Here is a 27,079-nt window from a genome sequence, read left to right as displayed (position 1 = left end):
GAGAGAGAGCCCCAGTGTCTCTGGGGCTCTTTCTCTTCTTGTGAAGACATGGGTTCTGTCTGATAGGGCCCTACCCACATGACCTCGTTTAACTTTGATCACCTCCTTAAAGGTTCTGTCTCCAAACTGAGTCATACGGGATAGGGTGGGAGGGGTGGCAGTGTGTTAAGGCTTCAGTATATAAATTTGGTGGGGGAGGGGTGGTCTGGGCACAATACAGTCTGTAACGCAGTAAGTATAGATTACCTCTTTTTAAATTATGTAGATTTAAAAATAACTGCCTGTAACTTTCTTCAGTGTAACTTGGTCATAGCACATGACACAGATCTCTATCCTTGTCTCCTTATTTCAGCTTTTTTCTGACCAACTAAGTTAGAACCAATAGGAGGCAGAGAAAATCTTCACTGATGTTGGGAAGTTATTTGTTAGAAATAGTTCACATGTAAATGGTGTTTATTTGTTTCTCGAAGGTATAGGCAGAGATTGTATCCTCTGACCCCAAGTGCCAGGAGACAAACGCCCTCACTGGTTTTATTTCCTTTCCCTACTGCAGGTTATGGACCGCCCTGGAAACTATGTAGAGCCAACAATTGTGACAGGTCTTGACCACAGTGCGCCCATTGCACACACAGAGACTTTTGCCCCGATTCTTTATGTGTTTAAATTCAAGGTAAAAAACGGATTCTGTCTCTCTTTCCTCTAGTTTAATGTTGAAGCAAATGAGAAGACTAGGAGAAAATGAAGATGTATTAAATTTCACTCAATTAGCCATTAAGGAGGTTTGAGAAAGTCACTCGGGTTAGTAGAGATTTTTGAAGGTTAAAGAAAAACCATCATGAGATGAACACTTTAAACAGTAGAGCCTGTCAAGCCAGCTGCCAGGGGAATTGAGACAAGCAGAGAGCCAGCGTTGGAATTTATGGTGGGTGTGGCCCTCATCCCCTGTGTCACATGATGCTGAGTTGTGTGGGCTATGAAGTCAGCTTCTTCACAAAAGGAATCAGATAGTTTGATAGTCTGAGTGCTCAGTAGCAGTGCAGAAAATGAGGAGATACAGGGGCAATCAACAGATCTACAGTTACAACCTGTCAGAGGACAGGCTGCGGAGGTTTTAACAGATAAAGGTACCTAGAGGGTCTCCCTCCCAGCATGTGACAGGCCCTTGTCATTACCAGCAGATACTTAGAGATTGAATCAAGGCCTGACTGCACCATGATTAACAGTTAAGAGATAATGAGACTTAAAAAACACCTTGTTGCAATTATATGATTGCATTGATTAAAATCTTGCTTTAAATTGTCTATCATTGTTTTACATGTGACTAGAGAATATAATTTCATGTTTTGTAACGTGTCTGTGTTTGACTGAGTTCCTGAGCAGAATATTTAGCCTCTCTTACCTAGTCTGTCAACCGGGGATAATGTAGAACCCTTGTCATTGGGTGAGGATTAAATAACTAAATGCAGGCTAAGTGTCTAGGTCAGTGTGCTGTACATAGTAAGAGCTCAGTAGATATTAGCTCTTACAAGTAGTGGCCTGAATGAAAGAATGGACTCAGATGTTTTACTCAAAGTTCACATAAAGGGAAAATCCCACAAAGCACTGTGTAAGAGAAACAGAATTAGGAAGGTGTTCACTCTTTAGTTTCCTTTTGTGCACTGAAATCATACTGCTAAGTCTCACAAAATGAGTTTACCTTTAGTGAACTTGGACCTGAACACTGTGTATCATCTAACAGCTTCCAATGTCTGTCCTTTTAGAATGAAGATGAGGTCTTTGTGTGGAATAATGAAGTCAAACAGGGACTTTCAAGTAGCATCTTTACCAAGGATTTGGGCAGAATCTTCCGCTGGCTTGGGTATAACTTTGTGTATTTTGAAAACTTACATAAGTCTGTTTTCTGTGTTGATTGGACTTTAAAAAAGAAAATGAAACCACTTAGGTGAAAATCTATTTTTCAACATTAAGAGTCCTAGAGGTTTGTTTGGATTATTCATTTTTATATATTTTTTGTATTTTTTTACTTTCCTATACTTTGCTCTCACTGTGCCTCGCTTTTTACACACAGACCAAAAGGATCAGACTGTGGCATTGTAAACGTCAACATTCCAACAAGTGGGGCTGAGATTGGAGGTGCATTTGGTATGTAGAGAATTGCTTCTCCTTTCCCACGTTGGGCGGTGTATTAGTCTGCTAGGTGTATAGTCTGTTAGGGCTGCTGCAACAACATACTAGTGGCTTAAACGACAGAAATGTATTATCTCCCAGTTATGGAGGCTGGAAGTCCAAGATCAAGGTGTTGGCAGGTTTGGTTCCTCCTGAGGCCTCTGTTCCTGCCTTGTAAGTGGCTGCTTCCTCCCATGTCCTCATATGGCCTTCTCTCTGGGCACACACACCCCTGGTGTGTCTTTTTCTTCTTATAAGGACATTAGTCCTGTTGGTTTAAAACCCTACCCTAAAGACTTCATTTAACCTTAATTACCTCCTTAAAGGCCCTGTTGCCAAGTATAGCCACATTCTAAGGTATTTGGAGGTTAGGCCTTCAACCTATGAAATTGTGGTCAGGGAGGACACACAATTTAGTCATAACAGGCAGCAAAGAAAAAGTAGTAGTAGCTTTTAGAAAACTTTGACCAAGAAATGAAATAATATTTCATTATTATATAATATCTGGTCTAACATGCGTGAGAGAGCTTGTGCTCCATATTCAGAGTCACTGTCCACGGTCCTCTGTTTCATTCTCAGGTGCAGCGTCATGTTAGAGCAGGGCTCCCAACCTGAGATATGTGAACCCCTGAAATGGGGGCATGCTTTCTTGGGAGAGGATCCAAGACCCAAAAAGAGCTTAAGAGCCCCCTGCTTTAAAGCCAGAAAATTTCACATGAAAAATTTGCAAAGTGGGTTTAGTAAATATTATACATTATCATTTGTCTTAGAAAAAAATGCCAGGTTGTTTCTTTTCATCAGGCCTTGTTCCTCTTTTAATAAGCGTCGAGCTCTTAATGCTTCAACTCAATACTAATAGTATTTTTTTTTTACAAAAGCTTTTGCCAACAATCATGTATTAACTTTTACTTACTAAAAATAATCCCAAACACTGAAAAAAACAGAAAGCACTGATTTAAAAAGATGCATGCACCCCATTGTTCACAACAGCATTATTTACAATTGTCAAGATAAGGAAGCAACCTAAGTGTCCATCAACAGATGAAAGGATAAAGATGATGTACATGTATACAATGGAATATTACTTAGCCATAAAAAGAATGAAAACCTCCCATTTGCAACAGGATGGGTAGAATTGGAGGGTATTATGCTAAGTGCAATAAATCAGAAAGACAAATACTGTGTGATATCACTTACATGTGGAATCTAAAAAGTAAAACAAACTAGTGAATATTAACAAACAGGAAACAGACTCACAGGTACAGAAAACAAATTAGTGGTTATTTTAGGAGAGAGGGAAGAGGGGAGAGGCAAGGTGGGGTATCGGGTTGAGAGATACAAACTATTATGTATAAAATAAGCAAGCTACGAGGATATACAACACAGGGCATATGGCCAATAATTTATAATGACTATAAATGGAGTATAACCTTTAAATAGTGTGGATCATTATATTGTATGCTTGTAACTTGTAATATTGTACATAATCTATACCTCAAAAAAAATGCAAAGTATAGTAAAAACATATTGCCATAATATATATATATATATATATATATATATATATATATATATATATATATATATATATATATATACTCACATACACACACACAAGCAAAACAACATAAATTGATACCTATAGAAGTTTAAATCATTTGCATTCTTGTACACATTTTGGAGCAAGTACTACAATTAGTATTGGGCTCAGACTTTGGTAAAAGTTCCTGGTTTCAGTTCGGCCCTTCACCTCCGCCCTGCACTGCTGAGTGAGCGTCTGCTCCTTCTGTATGCCTTCAAGTCTCTGTTTCCACCCATTTCTTCTCTCTCCAGCTGACTCTTGAGTTCAGCTTTGACAGTTAACTTTTAAAGTTTTAAAGTCTTCTATTGGAGAAGAGCAGATGTGCCCCACATTTTCCTCTTCCTCCTTCTTTTCCTGTGAGTTTCTTACTAAAGGAAAAAGGAAAAACTGAATTTAAAGTAATGTGCTTTAACTGCTCTCTCTTTCACAACTTTAGATGTGTACTGACCCTCTGTTACTGTAGCTTAAGCTTCTTAAACCCCTCTTGACTCTTTCCCTACTGGTAAGAAAGATGTTATTGCACAGGGTGAGGTCTAGAGGAGACCAGGTGCCAGGTTCTAAGTCTTGGCCCAGTGGAGTCACACAAGCTGTGCTTAATTCTTCCAGCATCAGACTGTGACAACGTATGTGAGATGCTGTTTCCCAGGAAAGCAGAGACTCGGTGCCCAAGGCTTTTCTGTGGGGCTGGTCACGCAGGCACCCTCTGCCTAGCACATATCCAAATTTCAGGCTCCCAAAAGGAAAGTGGGCTTTTATCATAAACCACATATTTTGTTCAAAACCAGTTTAGGCTCATTGAGACAGTGTAGGGAACTGTTCGGACAAGTCCCCAAATGCCAGCAACATTCTAGGGGTTCCTGTTATGCCTTTTCTGCACAGTTTGTAATTTTTCTCAGACTTTTGGAGGTATTGCCTATCTTCTGACTTCTAGTACTGTGGTTGAAAAGCATAATCCACTTTGATAGCTGATGCTTTTTTACCCTCTTTCAAAAATTTTTGTGTCCATTATTTACATCTCGTATTCTCAAATTCCATTATAATATGCCTCAGTGGAGATCTTCATAAAAAGTTTTGTTTAACAGTCAGTGGGCCAGTAATTGGCCTTAGAATATTAGGGCTTAGGGTTTTCAGTTCTGGGAAGTTTTTGATAGTTTTGTTTTGTTTTCCTAGTGTTTCTTTGACAATTTTTTCTCTTTAATTTTTGTCTGTTTTAATTTCTAGAACTCCTATTATTTGAATGTTATCTCTGGAAGACTTACCTAATTTTGTTATTTTTTTCCTCTTATTTGCCTTTTAAAAATTTTTTTTAAAAATCTTTTTTTTTTTTATGTGGGACATTTCCTCAAGCTTCTAATCCTTCTATTAAGTTTTTTTTGCCTCTTCTTTTACGGAACACAGTATCAGGGGGTGGATATAACTCAATGGTAGAGCACATGCTAAGCATGCATGAAGTCCCAGGTTCAATTCCCAGCACCTCTATTGAAAAAAAAGCAACAACAAAAAAAATGGTATGAAGTGAGCATTGATGGCACACTTCTTTTCTTGTTTTATGGAATCGTTATCTTCTATAACCTCTTTAAAGATAGTAATATAACACTTAAAAATACTTAATATAAAATCAGCTTATGTATATTGTAGAAAATTATATATACATAAGCATAAATAAGAAAATAAAATTACATTTCTCCTATCCACTCCTAACACCTTGGTCTAATGGTAAGGTTTTTTTAAGGTTTTCTTCTGCTTCCTGCCATATCTGTTTCTTAATTCCTTTAATTTCCCCTCTTAGTTTCCTTTTTCCTGTTTGTTTTGGTGTCTGTCTTATATTTGTTTGCAGGGGAGATACTCTGGCTACATGTAAAGTGACTGGCCAGCTAGCTCTGGTCTCCTTCTGGTATCTTCGTTTCGGTGATACTGACTAGGAGCCCCCACAGAGACGCCGCCCAAGATTCATGAGCTGCTTCTGTGTTTCTCTAGGAGGAGAAAAGCACACTGGCGGTGGCAGGGAGTCCGGTAGTGATGCCTGGAAACAGTACATGAGAAGATCTACTTGGTAAGAAAAGGCTTTGGGAAAATGGGTTCAGCCTTAAAGCTTCTGGAACGTGCTTTTACACTCTTGGACTTTGTGCTCTGTCTTCATGCAGTTTGACTTGATTTTGTTTCTAACATTCCACAGTTCTTTCTTCCCAAAGCATCCATTTGATACTGATAATTCCCTACCCTTCTTTGTCCAGCTTCAGCTAGTGCCCAGCGTCAGATGGTGAAACCATCCTGGGGTGGTTTCTGTCTAGAGACAGGGCAGGAGCAGGACGCTTGGGTCCACCAGCAGGAGAAAGTGGAAGAGGCTGTCCTTTGAGTTTTCCCCTTAGGTGCGGTTACCAGCCCTGCAGACTGCAGAGGCAGTAGGACATGGACGTGGGCAGGTGGCCTGTGGGCCTGGCTCACAAGCTGGGGGTCACAGCTCTGGGAATAGTGAGCACGAACGAGCCTTGGAAGTAGAGTAGCATGTTCACCCAGCACAGGCGTAGCTGGGAGGTTTTGACTGGAAGTATTTTCTTTGACCTGTGTTCTGTTGTCCCTCCCTGTTGGGTAGAAGTAGCTTTATCCAAGTGCAATAAATGGTACGTGGGGTCAGGCCCGTGTGGTGGTATGTTGTAGAAAGAGCACGGAGTGCGGAACCCAGGACACCGTCTTAGTCCTATTTCCTACTTCTCACTGGCTGTGGAACCTCGGGTGGATTTCTCCACCTTGGCTCCTATCCCCTCAGCAACTTCACATCTGCCAGGAATTTTTTTTCCCCTCCAGCTTTATTGAGGTATAATTGATAAATAAAATTGTAATATATTGAAAGTCAGCAACCTGATGATTTGACATAGGCATACATTGTGAAAAGATTCCACAGTCAGGTTAGCACACCCTTCACCTCACCACGGGGGGGTGTGTGTGTGTGTGTGTGTGTGTGTAAGAATGCTTAAGATCTACTCTCAGCAAATTTTAAGTCTATGTCAGGAACTTGTGAGGTCTTTGGCTATGGCTTGTTTAGTCTCAGACGCATGCACTCCCTTTGCCCGATTCCCATTCTTTGAAATCAGTTATGTCCCTTTTACTTTTCTCGTGCACTTGAGATCCAGAGGGGTAAGTGTGTAGCTGTGGCCTTTCCCGAACCCATTCAATGGGGACACCTCTCTCTCAGGAGAAAAACCAGATGGCTGACTAAGAGGGACTTAGTTATGCTCTGTGTCTTTCCAGACTTTTGGGTTTCTCTCTCATTTTATTTTCCTTTACAAAACTGGATCTATACTAACATGGTTTTTATCTTAATTTTTTTTTTCTTCACCAATTTAGAACTTGGACATTTCACCTTGTTAATATATACAGTTCTGCTACACTTTTTTACTGGGATAAGATATCCTATATTATGTATATGCTATCCTTCATTTAATTTTGTTCATTTTTTTCTCTTTTAGTACCATCAACTACAGTAAGGACCTTCCCCTGGCCCAAGGAATCAAGTTTCAGTAAAGGTGCTTTAAACGGACATCACCTCCAGTCTTTCAGGCATTGTTGCAGCTCTTCTGAAGAAGACAAGAAAATTCAGATTTGCCTTGAATAAATGCATTATTTTGAATATGACAGTGGCTCACCTCTTATGCCTCTGAGGCCTCAGTCAAGAGACTTGTTTTGTTTTTTAAAAATAAAGATTGTGATGCCATGGCTGTATTGAGTAAAAGATTGATCAGGTAGATTTTTATGTTACTAGTAGTTACTGACTTTTTTAAAGTTTAGGATTATTTTATAGGTTAGAAAAAGTAGTACATGCCACGGTAGGGATTTGGGAAAACACCGAATATAATAGAGAAGAAAATAGAAGTCTCATCAGTAGATGCAGGAACGTCCCCTGAGCAGGTAAGGAAATCGGTGGTGAGCGTTGGTTCACATTTCCCTCCTCAGCAGGTACTGGAGAGGGTGTGACTGAAGGGAGTGTGTCTCTTGTTTGTGGAGGACCATAGCACAGTATCTCTGTGGAATGACCTGCTGTTTAAGATGACTGAGGGCACTTCCAGCCATCTCGGCTTCTCTTGCTCAGGATGGCTTGTGTCACCAAAGAAGAAATTTGCAGGGTGGTTGTAGATTTTGCTCCTGTCCTAGAACCTGCACCTGCTGACGACTGCAGACTTCTATGCAAAGCTCTCCTGGAGTTCTTAGGCAGCCTCAGTCTGTTTTCTTGAGCTGTTAGGCTTCTGTAATTGCCCTTAGGTTTGTCCTCGGAGAATAACCATGTATGTGACAGCATGTATTCATAGTGAACTCTGCATAATTCACTGTCTCTTTGCTGAAGGTCCGCTTGCTTCTCTGGAGAAGCAGCCCAGGAGCGCCTGGAATGGTTCAGCTCAGGGCCCTGTGGAGCTCATGCCTGCTCCTGCAGTTCTGTCTTCACGGCAGTCCACGCTCCCCCAGTGGGTAGCAGCCACCACCCCCTCTACTCCTGCCAGACTGGACTGGGACAGAAGCCTTGGAAGAAGATGACATTTGTAGATGACCTGATGGGTCAGGACGTATGGAAAGATTTAGACTACTGGCCAAGAGTTTGAGGTTGAGTCATGACAGAGAAGCAGGCAGATGAAAAAACCAAGCAATGATAAATTTATCAGGGAAGGAAAGGTATTCATAACATGCTCCTTGGCCAAGCTGTGACTAGTGTTCACCTAAGTGTGCTGTTGTCAACCTTGACTATTAAGCCAAGCACTAACAGTAGACCTTTTGAGAGCATGTTGGCAGTAAGAACTCAGGGTTTGAGGGCAGGCTGGAAAGGCAGTGGAAAATCAGTAATGCCTAAAATTACAAAAGCAAGAAGTAGCAACATAGGCTTATACAGATACGTAAGTTCTGAAAAAAATCATTGCTTCAGGGGAGGGCAAATTGGAGGTAGGGCACGGAGACTGGAGGGATTGCTGTTTTTCATAAGTTTTAAAGAGATATCTGACTTTTTAAGTCAACAGGATGTGTAACTTAAAAATTAGAACCAGCAAAGAAGAAAGTGATGTTGGAGAATCAGGTGGTTGGAGTCCTGTATTTCCAGGTCCCCTTCCCCCCACCTGCTTCCCCAGCACACATACATGCAGTTATCTGCTCCCTGTTACTGCACTAGGATGCTTTTAAAACATCTCACTAAATGATCATGCTGAAAGCCAAGTTTTCTTCTACATTTTGAAGTTCAAAATAGATGAGACTACCTTGTATTGATACATACATACATTGTAATGTAAATGGTTGCTTAAGAAAAATCATGCCATTTGGGCATTTACTTTAAAAAACCTTGCTGTGGTTGTAAGTTGTAAGTCACAATGTTGGGTATTCTAGCCCTGTCTTCTTTAGTGACTGTAACACTATCTGAAGAAAGTAAAGCACTATTTAAAACATTTTTAGGAACCACGTGATAATTGGCTATTTTCATTTTGTGAAATTCTGTGAGATTAATTTTGATTGAAATATTTTTATATCCTGTTTTTTTCCAAGCATATAATTTAAAAAAATTTTTAAACAAGTATTTTAAAATACAAGCTGTATCTGTGTTTTTGTTGTTAAATTTTTACATTTATAATATCTCTCCAATTGGGTATTTAAGGAGACTCACCATCCTCCTGTGTATTTGTTAAACCCATGCCGTGGTCGTCAATTTTGAATAATAATCTACTGGTGAAAGAGGGTGACTGTTCGCTCTAATCTTAAGATATTGAAGTCAAATTAAACTGGTTCTGAAAGCTTTCTTTGAAACTAATTCACAATTTTTCTATACCTGTCTAGCAACAAGGACTTTTTTGTCATAATGTTTGTTTAAAAAATATTGCTTTTAAATTGGCCCTTTGTTCTTTTTTATTGACTTAATAAAAGTAAGTTACTAGTATTTTTAACCACAGAAGTTAAAACGTACTTTTGTGTGTGTTATTACTGCCATTTGTTTTAAGGTGCTGGGAATCCTGTACTGCTGGTTACTGGTTATACTGAGTTACGTGTGACTGCCCCTGTCTGCCTGCATCCAGTGTTACGGTCATGCTATCAGTTCCCAGCCCCCACCGTGGACATGAGGAGCAGTGGTTAGCATTTCCACTATATGGGGTGGTGATAATGCCCGTCGCACACAAAAGTAACAGTGCCTGGCAATGGTAAGAGTCAATAAATGTTGGCTACTGTTATTAGGGTGTTTTCCACATTTTATAGTCTTAAATCTGTAAATGAAATTTAGATGCATTTTTCAGGTTTTTGAAAAGGAAGTTCTTTGAGATTTTTATTGAAATAATGTTAAATTGATAAATTAGGAAAGAACTAATTTATAATACTTAAATTTAAAAAAGTCTAGGCCATATGTATGTTGAATTCAAATATTTATTATTCTTAGCAAAATTCTTTTTAAGTGTATTCCTGTGTATTTTATGGTTTGTTATTGTCAGTTGGATTTTTCTTTATGTGTAAATTGTTGCAGAGCAATTTACTTTCCAAGGGAGATTAGGTATGAAAATAAAAACGCAGATCCACTAACTCGTAAGCATTATCTGTTTGCTGGTGGAAGTTTTCACTCTAGTAATTACAGGATTCTAGAAATCCGGCCAGGAATCACATATTATCAAGTTGTCTTCATGATGTTGACCTGTAGGTGGCAATGTTGCTCAGAGCAAGTGCCTCTGTTTGGCAGGGATGTGAGTTGTGTCCACACTTTGGTGTCCCGGAAGTCACCGTGGAGAAGGTTTTGCGTTCAGCAGATAGATGTGCTAAACTCAGTGCCCCACTTTTATCCACTGCTTTTCATTCCAGCACCATTGGTAACCCACCTCCCCTACCTTCCGTCTGACTACACAGATTACCTCTGTTGCAGTTGATTACTGTTCTTAGGTAAAACATAAGCCCCAAAATGTCAGAAAAAAGAATGGCTATAATTGCAGAGTAGTGTCTTTTAAATTAAGAAACTAATTCGGTTGTTATATTTTCCATCCACTCTGCCTTCCCTGCAGTGAGCATATGTGTGAAGTTACTCCATTTTTGACAACTCCAGGGGATATTTTATTTTTCTTACATTATATTCTGGGTACTTTTCAAAGCACTTAACAAATACAAATCCATTTAATTCTCATAACAATTCTACAAAGTAGATACTATCATGATCCTCATTTTACTAATGAGGAGACTGAGTATGGAAAGGTTAAGCAACTTCGTCTGTTTCACAGCTGGTAAACGGTGGGGCTGAAATTTGCACCTGAACAGTCTGGCCCCGAGTTAGTTCTCTGGTGATGTGAACTGAGACTGGAACTCCTCCCTTCCCTGCCTGTCTGTCTCTCAACTGCTGACCTTTCCTTTTTTTCTTTTGTAATGTTTTTATTATTGGCATAATCACAAACTTAAAAATGCAAATACAGTATGAAGAACTTTTTTTCGCCTAATGTGAGACTGTGTCGTTCACTGGACGCTGCATCAGCTCCAACTCTAGCGTATATTTCCCACAAACAAAGACGTTTTCCAGCATAACCATGTACGACCATCAGAATGAGGAAACCAATACTGATATGTTACTAACATAATTCAAAGATCCATTCAACTTTTGTCACTTGGGCCAGTAATGTCCTTTATAGCAAAAGGGGCCATGTTGTTGGATCTCCTTGGTTTCCTCTAGTCTCTTCTTGACTTTTATGATCTTGATACTTTGAGGACTACAGGCCACTCGTTTGGTAGGATGGCCCTCAACTTGGTGTTTCCTCATGATACGGTTCAGGTTGTGCATCTTAAGCAGCACATTTGCAGAAGTGATGCCATATTCCCCTAAATGTATCCTGCCCGTGATGCCTGGTGGTGATTTTTCTGTTTCTCATGTTAACACTGATCTCTTGATTACACTGATGTCTGCCAGCTTTTTTCTTTGTAGTGTTTCTCCTTTGTCTTTGAGACAACCTAGATGTCCAGTTCTCCCTCAAATTTTCCATTCACTTATTTTATCTTCTATTTTCCTATTTTATCCAGTGAGTTATAATCCATTTATTTTTATTACTTATTTTGATGCTGCAAATGCATTTTGATGTCCCTCATTTGGCCAGCAGTATTCCTTTCAAGCCAACATCAGTGGGTTCTTTTCAGTTTTTTCCCTTTCAATATTTGTAACTCTACCTCTGCTAGTAAGAAACCTGCCTCTCATTACCCTTGGTGCATTTTTCTCGTTGGAATAACGAATCTCCTGTCCTTGTAAGGACACCTCCCTAACCTCATTCTCATTCTGAGGGTGCTGGTCTCGTCCCCGACATTAACGTCCTCCTCACCCAACTGAGGCACCACATGCATAGCTGCCCCTACACGGGAACTTCCTTCTCACCCACCTGATGGCTTCAGGACTGAACTGTTCTGGAAGAAATGAGATAGAGAAAGAGGAACTGACCTTTCCTTAAATGCAGAATTTTGAGTCAGAATCAAAATGGTACTTGACTGTCTCCCACCCTGCTTGCTTGTCCAGGAGCTGAGATGCCTGGGGCTTCAGCTGGAAATATAAGTGGCACAGGTTTGGAAGGTGAAGCACCTGTGTTCTAGGCACAGCTCTGCTTCTAACGGGCTGAATGCTCTTAGAGAAATAATCTGACCTCTCTGTGCCTTGGTGCTGTCATCTGTAAAATGAATAGGCTGGAGCAAATCTGAAATAGAAAGCTGGTATCCCATGAGCCAAAATTGGCCTCAGTGCTTGATTTATTATACTTGGGAATTAGCTTTCAGAAAAATTCAGTTGGAATTTCTTGAGCTGGAGGCTGTGTGGTCCAATTAGCTGCAGGTGGGTTATGGCTCAGAGGACCGTTCCCACCTTCACAGAGTTCCTCATAGCCCGCAGGTTCTGTGGCTTTCTTCCCCAGGCAGTGATGAATCGGGCTTGCCTCAGTCTGCCCCTTCTTGGCTCAAGACTGTTTCTACCAAGAAGAGCAACAGTTTATAGACTTCCATTCAGGGCCCTGGTATTATTATTCAAGGTAGGATTTTAGCTGCTCTAACCAAGACTACAAGGAATGAAGGCTCGACAAGATAGTTTCTCTCGCCCATGAAGCAGTCCAGGTGTGGGTGGTCTAGGACGGACCGGTGACGGACCGGTGACCCCACGGTGTCCGGGCCTTGCGCTGCTTGCGGTGGTTGGTCTCCTTAGGGGACAGTAGCTCACTGCGGCTGCCTGTTTCAGCTTGTACACACCTAGGGGAGGGCCCTCTTGCATCTAAGGGTGTGACCCAGAGGTTGAACACGTCCTTTCCACTCACATCCCGGTGGCAGAACTTAGTCACAGAGCATATACAGCTGAACAAGACGTTGACAAACCTTTACTTTGGGATCCTTGTACTCTGGCCAAACTTAGGTGTTCTGTTCTGTTGAGAGTGGACAGATGGGTATTGGGAGACAGTGGACAGCTTCCACCACAGTATGTGTTCAAAATACTCGCCTCCACCCACTGTCTAGAATGTCGTCTTCACATGTCATTTTACTTCTTGTGCTGTCTGACGATCAGCCAGATCAGCCAACTGAGAATTGGTTTAGATTCTGTTATCCTTTCCCAGGGCTATCTGTCATGAACCCCTTCATGAAAAATAGAAGTAATCAGCTTTCAAAAGCAGCCAAACAGGGAAAATTTTTTTCCTTTTTTAAATTTAAATTTAAATTTTTTTTGATTTAGAGTATTTTTTTTTAAATTGAAGTATAGTTGAGTTACAATGTTGTGTTAATTTCTGATGTACAGCATAGTGATTCAGTTATATATATATACACACATTTCTTTTCATATTTTTCTGTTATAGGCCATTACAAGGTATTGAATATAGTTCTCTGTGCTATAAAGTAGGACCTTGTTTTTCAGGGAAACTATACGTTGTTTAGGACAGAGTAGGATGTGGGAGAGATAAGTTTGGACAAATGGGACAGTTGGAGATACGGTTGGCAAAGATAGGAAATCCTGTCAGGAGCCAGCAGGCCAAATGGGAAGAGTAGGTCCCTGGAAAAGTCGGTGCTGGTGGAAGAGAATGGGAAAAGGGGAGGAGGCTGGGAACCAGATGTAAGTGTCCTTCAGTCTTGCCCCTTAGCTCTATTTTCTACTTTGACTCAGTGGATACTTAACCTCTCATATCCGGATCGTCAGAAGAGCTGGGTTCGATTCCCAACTCTGGGCCATTTAATACTGGGAAAACCACATCTCTTCTAAGGCCCCATGTCTTTCTCTGTAAAATGGGCATAACCTTCCTGCCATACTTCTCTTCTCAGCACTTTTGTAAAATACAGGCACAGTATCGGACAGGAGGACTTTCTTTCTGTGGCTGACCTTTACTGTTTGTTTGCCTTTACTAATGAGATTTTTCCTTTTCTAATTTTGATATTTCTAGTTGTGTTCTTTTCTTTTCCACTTCGTGAAGTCCCTTTAATATTTCTTGTAAAGCTGATTTAGTGGTGCTGAACTCTTTTAGCTTTTGCTTGTCTGTAAAATTCTGTCTCTCCTTAAAATCTGAGTGAGAGCCCTGCTGGGAAGAATATTCTTGGTTGTGGGGTTTTTTCTCTCATCACTTTACATATATTGCACCACTCCCTTGTGGCCTGCAAAGTTTCTGTTGAAAAGTCACCTGGTAGTCTTATGGGAGTTTCTTTGTATGTAACTGGTTGCTTTTCCCTTGCTGCTTTTAAGATTCTTTATTTTTTGCCATTTTAATAGTTATTTGTCTTGGTGTAGATGTCTTTGAATTAGTCTTATTTGGGACTTTATGTGCTTCTTGGATCTGGAGGTCTGTTTCCTTTCCTAGGTCAGGGAAGTTTTCATTTATTATTTGTTCAAATAAGTGTTTTGGCACTTTCTCTCTCTTTTCTTCTTCTGTGGCCCCTATAATGTGAATGTTAGTACCCTTCATGTTGTCCTAGAGGTCTCTTAAATTATCCTCATTTTATAAAATAATTTTTTTCTTTTTTCTGTTCAACTTGAGTGATTCTACAACTCTGTCTTCCAGTTTACTGGTTTGTTCTTCTGAATCATCTATTGTTGATTCCTTCTAGTGTATTTTTAATTTCATTTATTACATTCGTAAGCTCTGTTTGGTTCTTTGTTTTCTGACTCCTTTTTGAACTTTGTGTTCATCCATTTTTCACCCTCGTTAGGCATCTTTATGATTATTACCTTGAACTCTTCATTGGGTGGTTTGCTTATCTCCTCTTTGCTTAGTTCTTCTTCTGTATTTTTTTCCTCTTGTCCCTTTGTTTGGAACATATTCCTCTGTTACTCATTTTGCCTAATTCTGTGTTTTTATTTCCATGTGTCAGGTCAGTCAGCCACATTTCCTGATCTTGGAGAAGTAGCCTTATGTAGAAGACTACATATGGGGCCCAGCTCCCCTCTGGTCGCCAGATTTATATGCTCTAGGGGTGCCCCCTATGTGGGCTGTGTGGGTCCTTCTGTTGTGGTGTCATACTGGTAGGCAAGGCTGGCCTCTAGCTGCATGACCCAGGGGGTCCTGGGGCTGATGCTGGCCTGCTGGTGGGCAGGGCGAAATCCTGGGGCAGTTGGTTGTACAGCCCAGGGTTCCCAGGACTGGTGTTGACTGGCTGGTGGGCAGGTACTCCTCAGCACTAATAGGCTGGAGAGAGGACTCCAAAATGGTGCTTGCCAGGACCAGTGTCCCTGTGGTAGAACAGGCTTACCAAAATGGCTGTTGCCAGCATTTATGTCCCCAGCGGGAGTCCCACTTGCCTTCTGCCTCTCTGAGGGGCTCTCCAAGATCAGCAAGCAGGTCTGACCAGGCTCCTGTCAGATTACTGCCTCTATGCTGGGTCTCTGAGTGTGAGATTTTGCAAGAGCCCTTTAAGAGTGGAGTTTGTTTCCTACAGCCCTCTGGCTATCCCCAGAGTAAGCCCCCCTGGCCTTCAAAGCCACACATTCTGGAGGCTTTTCTTCCCCATGCAGGACCCTTGACTGGGGAGCCTTGTGTGGGGCTCAGATACCGCACTCTTTGGGGAGAACCTCTGTAATTGTGATTATCTTCCTGTTTGTGGGTTGCCTACCTGGGGATGTGGATCTTGATGCTGCGTCTTCACCCCTCTTACCCATCTAATTGTGGTTCCTTCTTTATATCTTTAGTTGTAGAAAATCTTTTCAGCTAGCCTTCAGGTTGTTTTCATCGGTAATTGCTCTGTAAATCATTGTAATTTTGGTGTGCCCGTGATAGGAGGTGAGTGCAGGGTCTTCCTACTCTACCATCATCATCTGAATCTAGCAAATTTTAACCTTCATTTAGGCTCCATGTAAAAATGGAAGACTCTAGTTCTGACTGGAGCCAGTTACATTCTTTCCTCCCTTGACTAGGTCCTTCTGGTGACTACTCAACTTGGCATAGAGTTTGGATTCCCACCCAATTTAATACTCTGTCCTTCAAAAGGAGAAATGAATCACTTGCTCAGGAAAGTTTACAGTTGCTTCATATGATTACCAAATTCATCTCACTTTTAGATACCTGTTTTCATATCATTCGTTCTTTGAAATTAATGATTATTCCTAGCATTGAAAGTCTAAGAAAAAAGATCAAAAGCCTTGAGGAGGCTCAAGACCCTCAAAAAGCCTGTATATAGTGTTTTTGTTGTTGTTTTGTTTTAATAAAAACTTAACTTAAAAATCTATTTGGGCATTAGGATCATACAGTCACAAGCCTGCAAGACAGACCTGCCTCAAGTTGAATTTCATGTTGCAGCATTAGAGAAAATAGTGTTCAAGGAAAGCATCAATATCATATACAACTCATTGTTCATACAAAAGGATGTAAAACCCAATTGAAAATCTCTCTTAAGGTTTCCTAAGAGAACTTAAACAACAATGACAACAAAGGATGTGTGTGGTACCCAGAGCTTATTTGCTTCTTTGACCAAGGTTGCTAGTCAGATTCTGCTCATGGGGAGGCATTTGAGCCCAGATGGAGACTGATTTACTAGGTTTATTCCCCTTCCCCCATTTTTTTTACAACAAAATTAGTCACTTTTATTGAAAACAAGCATCACAAATAAGTGTGCAAAATTAAATTTCATGATAAAATACATAATAAGTAGCATGTATACTTTACATTGAAATCCACATATTAAGTTACTTGATTACATGACAGTAAAAGAACTGGCAAAACCGAACGTGCTGCTTCAGATTTTAAATGTTTGCAGTCTGAAACCAAAACCATAAAATTAAGTTTAAAGCGAATTTAGGAAAGTTAAATGTATACCTGAAGTAGTACTACCAAGGTAAAGCCCATAACCTACTTTAGTTACCAAATGTTAAAAAATATTTTATGGGGAGTTGCGATGCAAGTAGAAATCACCCAGTATTTCATTTCTGGGGAATCCCTCTTGTTATTTAGTTTTCTTTACTCTAGGGTGGCTTCTGGATTTACACAGCATTTTATTCTGTTCAACAGCAGCCTCTTGGCTTTGATTGTGCAGTCAGTACTCTGCCCTCATTTTTCTTCTGTCAGTAAACTACCTCTCTGGAATGACTGCCTGGCAAACAAATTGGGTCACACATGCTTGTCTGTAAAACCGACAGCACATCACATCCTCCATGCAACGTTGCGCAGATCAACCGTGTCAGAGGCCCAGCATTATCACGTGATTGTTGTCCTTAGTTCCGTGTTTAGCAAGAAATGACTTAATTTCCAGTGGGTGAGTTTAACCCTTAAATGGAAATTTGCCACAGCCTTAAAAATGAGGGGCTATGCAGTGGAAGAGATGCAGATTGCTCACTCACTGCTGTTCTCTCCTGGAGTAGCCAGCAGAACTGATTAATGCTGAGAATCTAGGAAATTTCTTATACCCCCCACCCCCACCCCTCCAACAGCTGACTGGCTCGCACAGACTTCCTAAATGGGCATTCACTAATAATAGCATTTTAACAAGTCCAGGGCTGATAGGGAGGCAGAGCAGAACCTGTGAATATCTATTTTTTTGAAAGGACAGCTGCAAGGGTTAGAGTCCTTGTTCTGCATTCAATCTAAAATAGCCCATTCACACTTCAATCTTTAAATAGAGAATAAATGTCAATTTCATAAAGTTTTGTTCTGGGTTCAACACACAGTCTTCCTCTCATCCAAGGCCAACCCGGCTGAGTGCCTAACTTGGCAACAGCCTTTGACATAGCGTCCTTCCTCTGTGGGCCAACCAGCCATTTAGCGGCAAGACTCTTAACTTCTAGCATGAGCGGAAAGAGATTTGCCTTTGGAATAGATACGTGTTCTTGATATTGATCTTCCTGCCTTGTCCATAATGTTTCTGCCTTAGTCACTATCATGGTGTCTTCATCTCATAATATTTCTGATCAAGGAGCTCGTGTCACAGCAAAAGAATTTCAGCAGAGGCCCAGTGCCCACAGAATCTACTGGTTTTTACCACATAGTCCATCACTCAGAAGCTGCTGGCTTAATAAGACAATGGCATGGTCTACTGAAGGCCCTGTTCGACTACCTGTTAGGAGAGCACCCTGAAAGCATGGGGTTCTATCTTACAGGATGCAGTAGATGCTATAAAGCAGAAACCGACATATGTGTGCCTCTGCTGTAGGCATGGATCCAAGAGTCAAAGTTGGAGGTGAGAGTGGATCCTTCGCTATTACAACTAATAACCCACTTGTGGAATTCTTGCTTCCCATCCCTGCAGTTTTGAGCTCTGCTTGTTTAGAGGTTTTGGTTCCCAACATACATATGTTTCCATTGAACTGGAAACTAAGACTGCCCGATACCTGTTTTGAACTATTAATGTAATTGAACCAACAGGCAACCAACAACTGCAACAGCAGCAGCAGCAACAACAACAAAGGTGGGGGGAGGAAGAAGAAAGAAAAGAAAGGCCCTGAGAATTCAGACCCTGCAGGAATAAAGGTTTGGGTTACTTCACCAGGTAAAGAATTGTGACCAGTTCTTCTGGAGAGCAAAGATGAAATGGGTAGTAGAAGATGGAAGATGGAAGAAGATTATGAATACACCTTTCTGATTAGTTACAGAAATGAAGACTATAGCAGGTGTGCATATTTTCTTGCTTTGTGTGTGTGTGATTGTATGTGCGTGCATTTGTGTGGTATGTATATTGTAAATGTATGTATAGTAACAATTTTCTTCTTTTCTCTTTATTCCCTTTAATACTCTATATCAGTTTTGTTGGAAGCTAACTTTACAGTTTAGTCACTAAGGAATGGAATAGTCAGATGGCACTGTGACCAAATTTGAGGAATAATTAACAATAATTAGTTGCATTAATTTATTTTATTTTATTGTAATTCAAACTTTTGGAGGAGCTTTGAAATAATTATTTTTCTGTTCTTGGTCCAGTTACATAAAGAAATGGCCCCTCAAGTTACAAGACAAGAAGACAGGGCCAGGCACCAGGGAGAGGAGAAGGAGGTGGCTGGCAGGGCTGGAGGCCTGGGAGCCACGGTCCACTCCTGGGGGCGGGGGTTGGGACAGGATTGCTTCTGCCCGCTTCAGGTACTCTCTTCCTCAACCGTCCCTGTGGTCAGGGAATGGGTCACTGCGGTCTTCCTGAAGCAGGATGTGCAGCCATCCCAGTAGCCCTGCAGGGCTGGGTGCCTGCCTTCTCCCGCAGGGCCTGGGTGAGGAGCTCTGTGGCTCAGCTCAGATAGGCAGGGCGGGTCCTCGCTCCTCTTCCTCTTCCTGCCCTCCTGGCTCCCAAGGTTTCAGGTCTAGCCTTTCAAACTGCTTGCATGGCTGCCAGCTCACCCAGGCCGGTAGGACTGAGGCCAGCACCTTCTTCCTTGGAGAAGGGGTCCAAGAGGGCAAGCCCAGTCTGGTGAGTGGGCCTCGGCAAGGGCAACTGGATGCCTCCTCTGTGCTCCCACAGTTAAAGAGGAGCTGCAGGGTCTACTGGGCAGCCTCATAAGGCAGGGAATGAGCTCCTGTGGGGGTGATGTGGGGGTCAGAGAGGGTGGCAGGATGTGCAAGTCCTTGGACACCTGGGAGGGCTGGCTCACCTCCCCACCCGCGATGAACTAGAGTTGCGGGCTGTTGCTGAGTGCCGGGATGTGCGCGGTGAAGGGAAGCAAGTCCTCAGCCCCCTTTCGCGACTCCTTGATTGATTAAATGATCCGTAGTCCGGGACCCACAGAACACCTGGGCGCGGGGCGTGGGGAGGAGGAAAGCAGGGGTCTCTGGGAGGAGGCGGAGGCGGAAGAGGTTGCGGTGGGTGTGGGCCGGCGGTGGCCGCGTATTCACACGGCTCGTGCAAGTTGCTGTGTCACAAAGATGGAGACAACGAACGGGACTTTGCATCTCACCATTTTCAGGTGAGGATGAGTATCTTCCTTTGTATGAAGTGTAGTTGCGTTTCGTTAGAAACAGTGGTGTTTCTGGTCGCGTGAGAGCTCACGTTTATATTCATAAGGGATGTGTATGGACGCTGCGTAGCCAACCCAGTGGCTGGTAGCCAGTATTGAAGGGATTCTGTCCCAGCTGGAAGCCGGCGCTTCTAGACTCTGCTTTGTGATGCTAATGTTGAGACTTCAAACCATATTTCTGTTTTGCCAGTTGCTCCCTGTTAGATTCTGCTAACAGGAGGCCTTAGGGAGAGCCCATGAGGCTGGAAGTGGTGAAAGGGATCGCTCGGTCCTGTTCGCCCCCTCAGAACTTCTTAACTTCTTGTTCCATTGAGTGTCCCCCTATCCTCACATCTTCAGCCTGGCAATGGCAGTGCGCTTCTGGAGCGGCAGCTGGATCCAATTTGCAGTTTTCCTAGTTTGCAGAACCAGCCTCTTTACACCCCCTCCGCGACGTCAGTGCCACCTGGTGCCCCCTCTGCCGGGTAGTGGGGGCTGGCTTTCAGCCCCGGGAGCCCCTCCTGAACTTCTAAGCTTTGAAAGTTTCAGCCACTTCTCTCCTGTTCTCCCCACACTTGGGGTTGTTTCCTCCATGGTATCTTAGTGTTCTGTTTCCCCTTTCTGTCAGCAAATTGACAGTTCTTTTTTTCAAGGACTGATTCAGAGTCCTTGACTTTAAAGTTTCTCTGGTGTGGGAATTCTATTTCCATCCAAGATGGAGTAACAGGACTAGATTAGACTTCAGGTGTGTCAAAAGTTGAACAACAGCTGAAGTAAAACCAATAAATCACTGCAGTGATAGAATTTTATCATGCACACACCAAAAAGACAGTTCATGATCCAGGAGCACTCAAACCAAACAAGGAATGAGGCTCTGCTTTGAGGCTCGGGTGTATATTGTTACAGAGCAGCTTACACAGTGGGAAGGCAGTGACTCTTTTTCATAGTGATTGGTTATAATATTTAAATTTTCTTAAATGATAGAACTGGTCAGTGTTGACCTCACATCATCCTTGAGAAACAGTTTAACTTTTGCTTATAATTTCCAGAGGCATAAACAAGAAATGACCCAGGGCAAGTGAGTCTTGTAGAATAAACTAAATTGAGCTTTGCTACTATGACTAAACTTTTTTTGCCTGCTCAAGGAATTTTCAAGGCAATCTAAATTTGTTTTTAACACCTGAAACAAACAAACAAAAATCCAGACAAAATATATAAACAGTATTTTTCAAGACGCTCAAGATCAGGTTATGAAGGACAGTTAAAGCCTGAGAGAAGAGAAACAATTGAGGTGAGCCCTCCGATTGCCCCATCTGACTTCCTGGAGCGAGCGTTCAGGCTGTGGCGCAGGGAGGGAGCCCACGGAGAAGGGGGCTGCAGAGGTGGAGGTGGGAGAAAGCCCAGGTGACTAGAGTTTGCAGAGCAGAGTATTCAGGAGGAGGGAAGCTCTCTTTGAAAGACACGGAGAGTGAAAGGACAGGCCACAGTCTGGGAGAAAGTATTTGCAAATCCCATCTCTGATGAAAGACTTTTATCTAGAATATATAATAAACCCTCAAAGCTCAGTAATAAGGAAATAGTCCAATAAAACAATGGGCAAAAAATGTGAACAGACCCCTTGCCAAAGAAGGTATACAGATGCTGTCAAACAGCACGTGAAAAGATGCTCAACATCAGTAGTCATTAGGGAAACACAACTTACAGCTACAATGAGATACCACAGCACACCTAGAGCGGAAACTCTAAAATTTAAATGACTGATCATATCAAGTTGGTGAGGACAGAGAGGAACTGGCACCTCATACACTGCTGGTGGGAATGTTAGATGGTACACTTCGGAAAAATAGCTTGACAGTTTCTTAACAAGTTAAACATATACCTGCCCTATGACCCAGCCATTCCTCTCATAGGTGTTTACCCAAGAGAAATGAAAGTGTATGTCCAGAAAGAGGCTTGTACAGAAGTGTTCATAGCAGCTTTATTTGTAATAAACAGAAACTAGAAACAGCCTACACGTTCATCCACAGGCTGATGAGTAAACAATTTGCAGTGTATATATACAATGGAATACTGTTCAGAAATAAAAAAGAATAAATTATTGAAAGGGGCAAGAAGTAGATAAATCTGACAAGAATTATTCAGAATGAAAGAATCCAGACAAGAAAATAGATACTGTTTGGTTCCATTAATATAAAATTCTAGAAAATGCAGATATATATAGACAGAAAGCAGATCTGGGGTTGCTTGAGGATGGGGGCTGTCAAGGGGGCACAAGAGAGAACTTGCAGAGGAATTGCTTTTCTGGGTGATGGGTGTGTTTTTAATCTTGAGTCTGGTGATGGTTTCACAAGAACATATTTATGTCAAAAACTACATTTTAAACGTGTGTACATTATTGTATATACATTTTACTTAATAGAGGTGTTAAAGATTAGAAAAAAACAAATCGGAATGCTATTAGGACAATGTTTGTTAGACAAAACTGCAGATACATTTCTTTTGGCAGCTAACAAACCTATCCCTCTCCTATTTCTACTGCTTTGGACTGCACTCTAACTAAAGTAGCTTTCATCCTAGGGCAGGCAATCCCAAGCTCTGAGTTCTGGGGAAGATTTTTGTTACTTCCTACTGGCCCATGCCTGTGCAGACAAGAAGGAATAGGAGGCGCAGTCATAATCTTTGAATGGAGAAGGGGCGAAGGGGTAAAGGGATCAGTGCCTGACCAGGGCCCAAGGATAAGGAAGGACAAGAGCCTGCACTGTGTAGGTCCAGAGATGATGACTATTCATAATTTCACCATTTTAACAAGCATTTTTGTTACTTTGTATTCCCTTCCAGGGATTTGTCCTTAAGGCTGAATATTTTTACCTAGAAGTTACCGTATAATTTTTTGCTCATCCATTTTACTATTATAACATTATATATATCTTTGCTGCTTTAAAAAATGTTCTTTGAGGAAATATTCTTCCCAAGAAGACAGAATTAGACCTAGAGCAGCCACTTAGAAGATTAAAAGCAAACACTGAGAATTTTTCCTTAGCAGGAGCAGCTAAAAGCAAATTCTTTTTTTCTTTTCTTATTTAAAACTTGAGGTATAATTGACATATAACATCATATTAATTTCAGGTGTACAACATAATGACTTAATACTTGTGTATATGCTAAATGATGACCACAGTTAGTCTAGTTAACATCACCATATAGTTACAATTTTTTTCCTTGTAATGAGAACTTTTTAAAGATCTGTTCTCTTAGCAACTTTCAAGTATGCAATACAGTATTATCAACTATAGTCATCATGCTGAACATTACATAACCATGACTTATTTATTTTATAACTGAATGTTTGTACCTTTTTAACCTCTTCACCCATTCCCACCCCTGCCACTTCCACTCCCTGCCTTTTGCAACCACCAAACTATTCTCTGTATCTGTATTGTTGTTACTTTTTTAAGATTCTATATATATATGAGATCATAGGATATTTCTTTCTCTGTCTGATTTATTCCACTAAGCATAGTGCCCTCAAGGTCTATCCATATTGTCACAAATGGCAAATTTTCATTCTTTTTTATGGCTGAATAATATTCCATTGTGTATATTTTGTGTGTGTGTGTATATACATATATATATTTATGTGTGTATGTGTGTGTGTGTGTATATATCTTTATTCATTCATCCATCTATAGACAATTAGGTTGTTTCCCTATCTTGGCTATTGTAAATAATGATGCAGTGAACATGGGGGTGTATATATCTTTTTGAGTTAGTGTTTTCATTTTCTTCAGATAAATACCCAGAAGTGATATTGCTGGATTGTATGGTAGTTCTACTTTTAATTTTTTGAGAAAACTTCATAGTGATTTCCATAGTGGCTGTACCAATTTATATTCCCACCAACAGTGCACAAGGGTTCTCTTTTCTCCATCCTCACCAACATTTGTTATTTCTTTTTCATAACAGCCATTTTAACAGTGTGAAATATGGTTTTGATTTGCATTTCCCTAATGATTAGTGATTTTGAGCATCTTTTCATGTGCCTATTGGCCATCTGTATATCTTCCTTGGAAAAATGTCTGTTCAGATACTCTGCCCATTTTTTAAACAGATTGTTTTTTGTTTTTTGTTTTTTTTTTTGGCTATTGAATTGTATGAGTTCTTTATATATCATTTATATATATTAATTAGCCCCATCAGATATATGGTTTGCAAATATTTTCTCCTATTCTGTAGGTTGCTTTTTCATTTTGTTTCCTTTGCTAAAAAGCAGAAGCTTTTTGTTTGATATAGTCCCACTTATTTTTGCTTTTAGTATCTTTGCTTGTGATATCAGATCCAAAAAATCATTGCCAAGACTGATGTCAAGGAGTTTACTGCTTATGTTTTTCTTTTAGGAGTTTTGTGGTTTCAGGTCTTAGCTTCAAGTCTTTAATCCATTTTGAGTTAGTTTTTGTGTATGATGTAAGATAGATGTCCAGTTTCATTCTTTTGCATGTGGCTTTCTAGTTTTCCCAACACCATTTATTGATGACGCTGTCCTTTCTCCATTGTATATTCTTGCTTCCTTTGTCATAAATTGACCATATCTGTGTGGGTTTATTTCTGAGCTCTCTGTTCTGTTCCATTGACCTATGTGTCTGTTTTTATGTCAGGATCATTTCTGTTTTGATTCCTATGGCTTGGTGATAAAGTTTGAAATCAGGGAATGTGTTGCTGCCTCCTTTGTTCCTCTTTCTCAAGTTTGCTTTGTTTGGCTATTTGGGTCTTTTGTGATTTCATACAAATTTTAGGAGTTTGCTCTATTTTTGTGAAAAATGGCATTGTAATTTTGATCAGGATGGCACTGAATCTGCAGATTGCTTTGGGTGAAGCTTAGCATCTGGAAAAAAATGAAAGTGTTATAAACCTAGTGGTCAAAGATGCTCCATTTAATGTCTCATTTTTTTTTTTTTTAAAGTCAAGAAGTGGTAGTTTCATCATTATTAGCAGGGATAGGTTTAAAAGAAGTGTATGAAAAGAATATTGTATCACTGAGCTCCTTTGTAGGAAGATCCCAAATGACAGAATTAACTGTTACTGATGAGTAGAATTTTGACTTTGAGAAAATGCTTGAGAGCAAAAATCACCTGGGTGCTCCTTAACATGTTAGTGTCCACGACCTTTAGATCACCAGAAACAAATAAATAAGGAAAGTATCAACTGGATTTAACTGTTCAGGATACATAAAGCAAACCAGCATACAACACAGTTCACATCTAAGTGGGAAACTTTCAGTCTGACTCCAGTGAATTTATGAATTGAGATGAGTTGTGGAAGGCAAGGAAAAGGCATTTTAAAAATGTGTCTGGGATGGTTTCAAAGAATTTCATAAATGAATACCTAGGAAATGCCTTGGAGTGTTGGCGGCATGTATTTCGGAAAGTATCTTAGAGGCTTGAGAGGGCAGTAATAATATTTCTCATTTATATTTGTAAGACTCGTAATTTCTGTTTACTAAAATAGAATGTATTTAAAGTTTTGTTTGTTTTTCTGACTCTAGGAAGGTAACATTCAGTTTTAAAGGGCAAGGTGTATGGTAGGCATTTGCTATTGTTTTGGCCACTCGGCATCTGAAACTCCTTCCTGTGTTGGAATTTCCTGCTTTTGTGTCTAGAAGGTGGAGGGTGAAAAATCCTAGATGCTTGCTTTCTCCTTTGTAGTTAATATGCAGACATGTGACCTGCTGTCACCATTCAGATCTACCTGCACTCGATTTTGACTAGGAGCTAGTAACACAAAAATAAAATAGGCAGCAACATCCCCAAAGCAAAAATAATAACTAAATCTAGAAATGATGGTGTTTTCTCTCTTTTTTGGAAGAGTCAGCTGTAGCAGCTGTTGGAAAAAACCTCTAAAAAAAGTGCCTCTTGGTGCAGGACTAGCGGCAGTGTTGTTTATGGGGGGCAGGACAGGGGGAAGTGCAGTTATAAGATCTGATTCCACTTAATATTTTTAATCAATTTATCTGATTAAAAAGTAGCAGCTGGTCATTATACAAAATTTAGGAACTATAGAAAGTTAATGTATATGTGCTTCCGTGTGTGTGTGTGTATGTGTACACACACATGTAGGAGTTTCTTTACTGCATTGGATCATACCCTATAGTTTTATGTTTACTCTTTTAATGCTATTTTCTATGCCATTTTTGGACAATTCTAAATAGTGACATACTTTAACTGCTCAGCTATTGAATAGAGTCTCTAATATTTTGCTGTTAAAGCTTCAAAGAATATTCTTATATATAAATCTTCGACTAGATCTCTGCTTATTCCTTTGGGATACATTCCTGGATAGCAGATTATGAATTCAGTAAAATTTGAAGCTTTTAAAGGCTCTTCATACAGTTGTAAAATTTCTCTCCAGAGGTGGCTGATCCACTGTTGAATCTCTAATGGATTTTAACTATAAAGCACTGACAGAACTTTCATAAGACTGGATTGTCAGACTGCAAACATTTAAAAGAATGAACGTGGTTCCTGTTAGGAGTGTACTACTTGCCTCACATGGCGACGTGCTTTAGAGACATTATCACATTTAATCCTCACAATGGCACTTTCATTGGTACCTTTATCTCATCAATAAAATGGGGGAAAATGACCAGATATTTTGCTTAAGATCACATAACTCATAAAATGACGACTCAGGAATCAAGCATTGGTTTTCTGATTTCAAAGTTCATTTTCATTCCCTTATATCATTGCAACCCAAGACCTTAAATCATTTTGTTTTAAATGAATACTTGGGAGGAAAGATGTATGGGCCAATTGGAAGCAGGAAAAAGGAGGTGAGAAGCAGTTAAAAGGCATGTTGTCTTAGTTAAAGGGATTTACAAACTGACAAAACACAGTGCTGGCTGGGCATTTTAGCCAATGAGCATTTATTCAAAGCCAGGGGTGCACCAGGCACAGTTCTTGTGCAGCAGGCTAGCAAATACAAATGATGTAGCCAATTCACTT

At 40.6% G+C, this 27,079-nt stretch overlaps 1 protein-coding gene and 1 pseudogene across 1 annotated transcript in view; one reads left to right on the top strand and one right to left on the bottom strand.

Annotated features, from left to right (window-relative positions):
• Positions 1 to 9,668, top strand: part of ALDH7A1 (aldehyde dehydrogenase 7 family member A1) — a 33,602-nt gene extending 23,934 nt beyond the window's left edge. Inside the window, exons 14-18 of the mRNA XM_010971555.3 lie at positions 554 to 670; positions 1,761 to 1,858; positions 2,069 to 2,142; positions 5,726 to 5,801; positions 7,216 to 9,668. Coding sequence (XP_010969857.2) covers positions 554 to 670; positions 1,761 to 1,858; positions 2,069 to 2,142; positions 5,726 to 5,801; positions 7,216 to 7,270 — 420 coding nt within the window. The 3' untranslated portion in view covers positions 7,271 to 9,668. The remainder of the gene's footprint in view (positions 1 to 553; positions 671 to 1,760; positions 1,859 to 2,068; positions 2,143 to 5,725; positions 5,802 to 7,215) is intronic.
• Positions 9,669 to 18,989: 9,321 nt separating this feature from the next.
• LOC123613295 (sorting nexin-15 pseudogene) lies at positions 18,990 to 26,826 on the bottom strand (annotated as a pseudogene).
• Between the last annotated feature and the right edge of the window lie 253 nt (positions 26,827 to 27,079).

The sequence above is a fragment of the Camelus bactrianus genome, chromosome 3 (genome assembly GCF_048773025.1).
Source record: "Camelus bactrianus isolate YW-2024 breed Bactrian camel chromosome 3, ASM4877302v1, whole genome shotgun sequence".
NCBI classification, from domain to species: Eukaryota; Metazoa; Chordata; class Mammalia; order Artiodactyla; family Camelidae; genus Camelus; species Camelus bactrianus.
The sequence above is the reverse complement of the archived record's forward strand: the minus strand, read 5'-3'. Positions and strand labels throughout refer to the sequence as shown.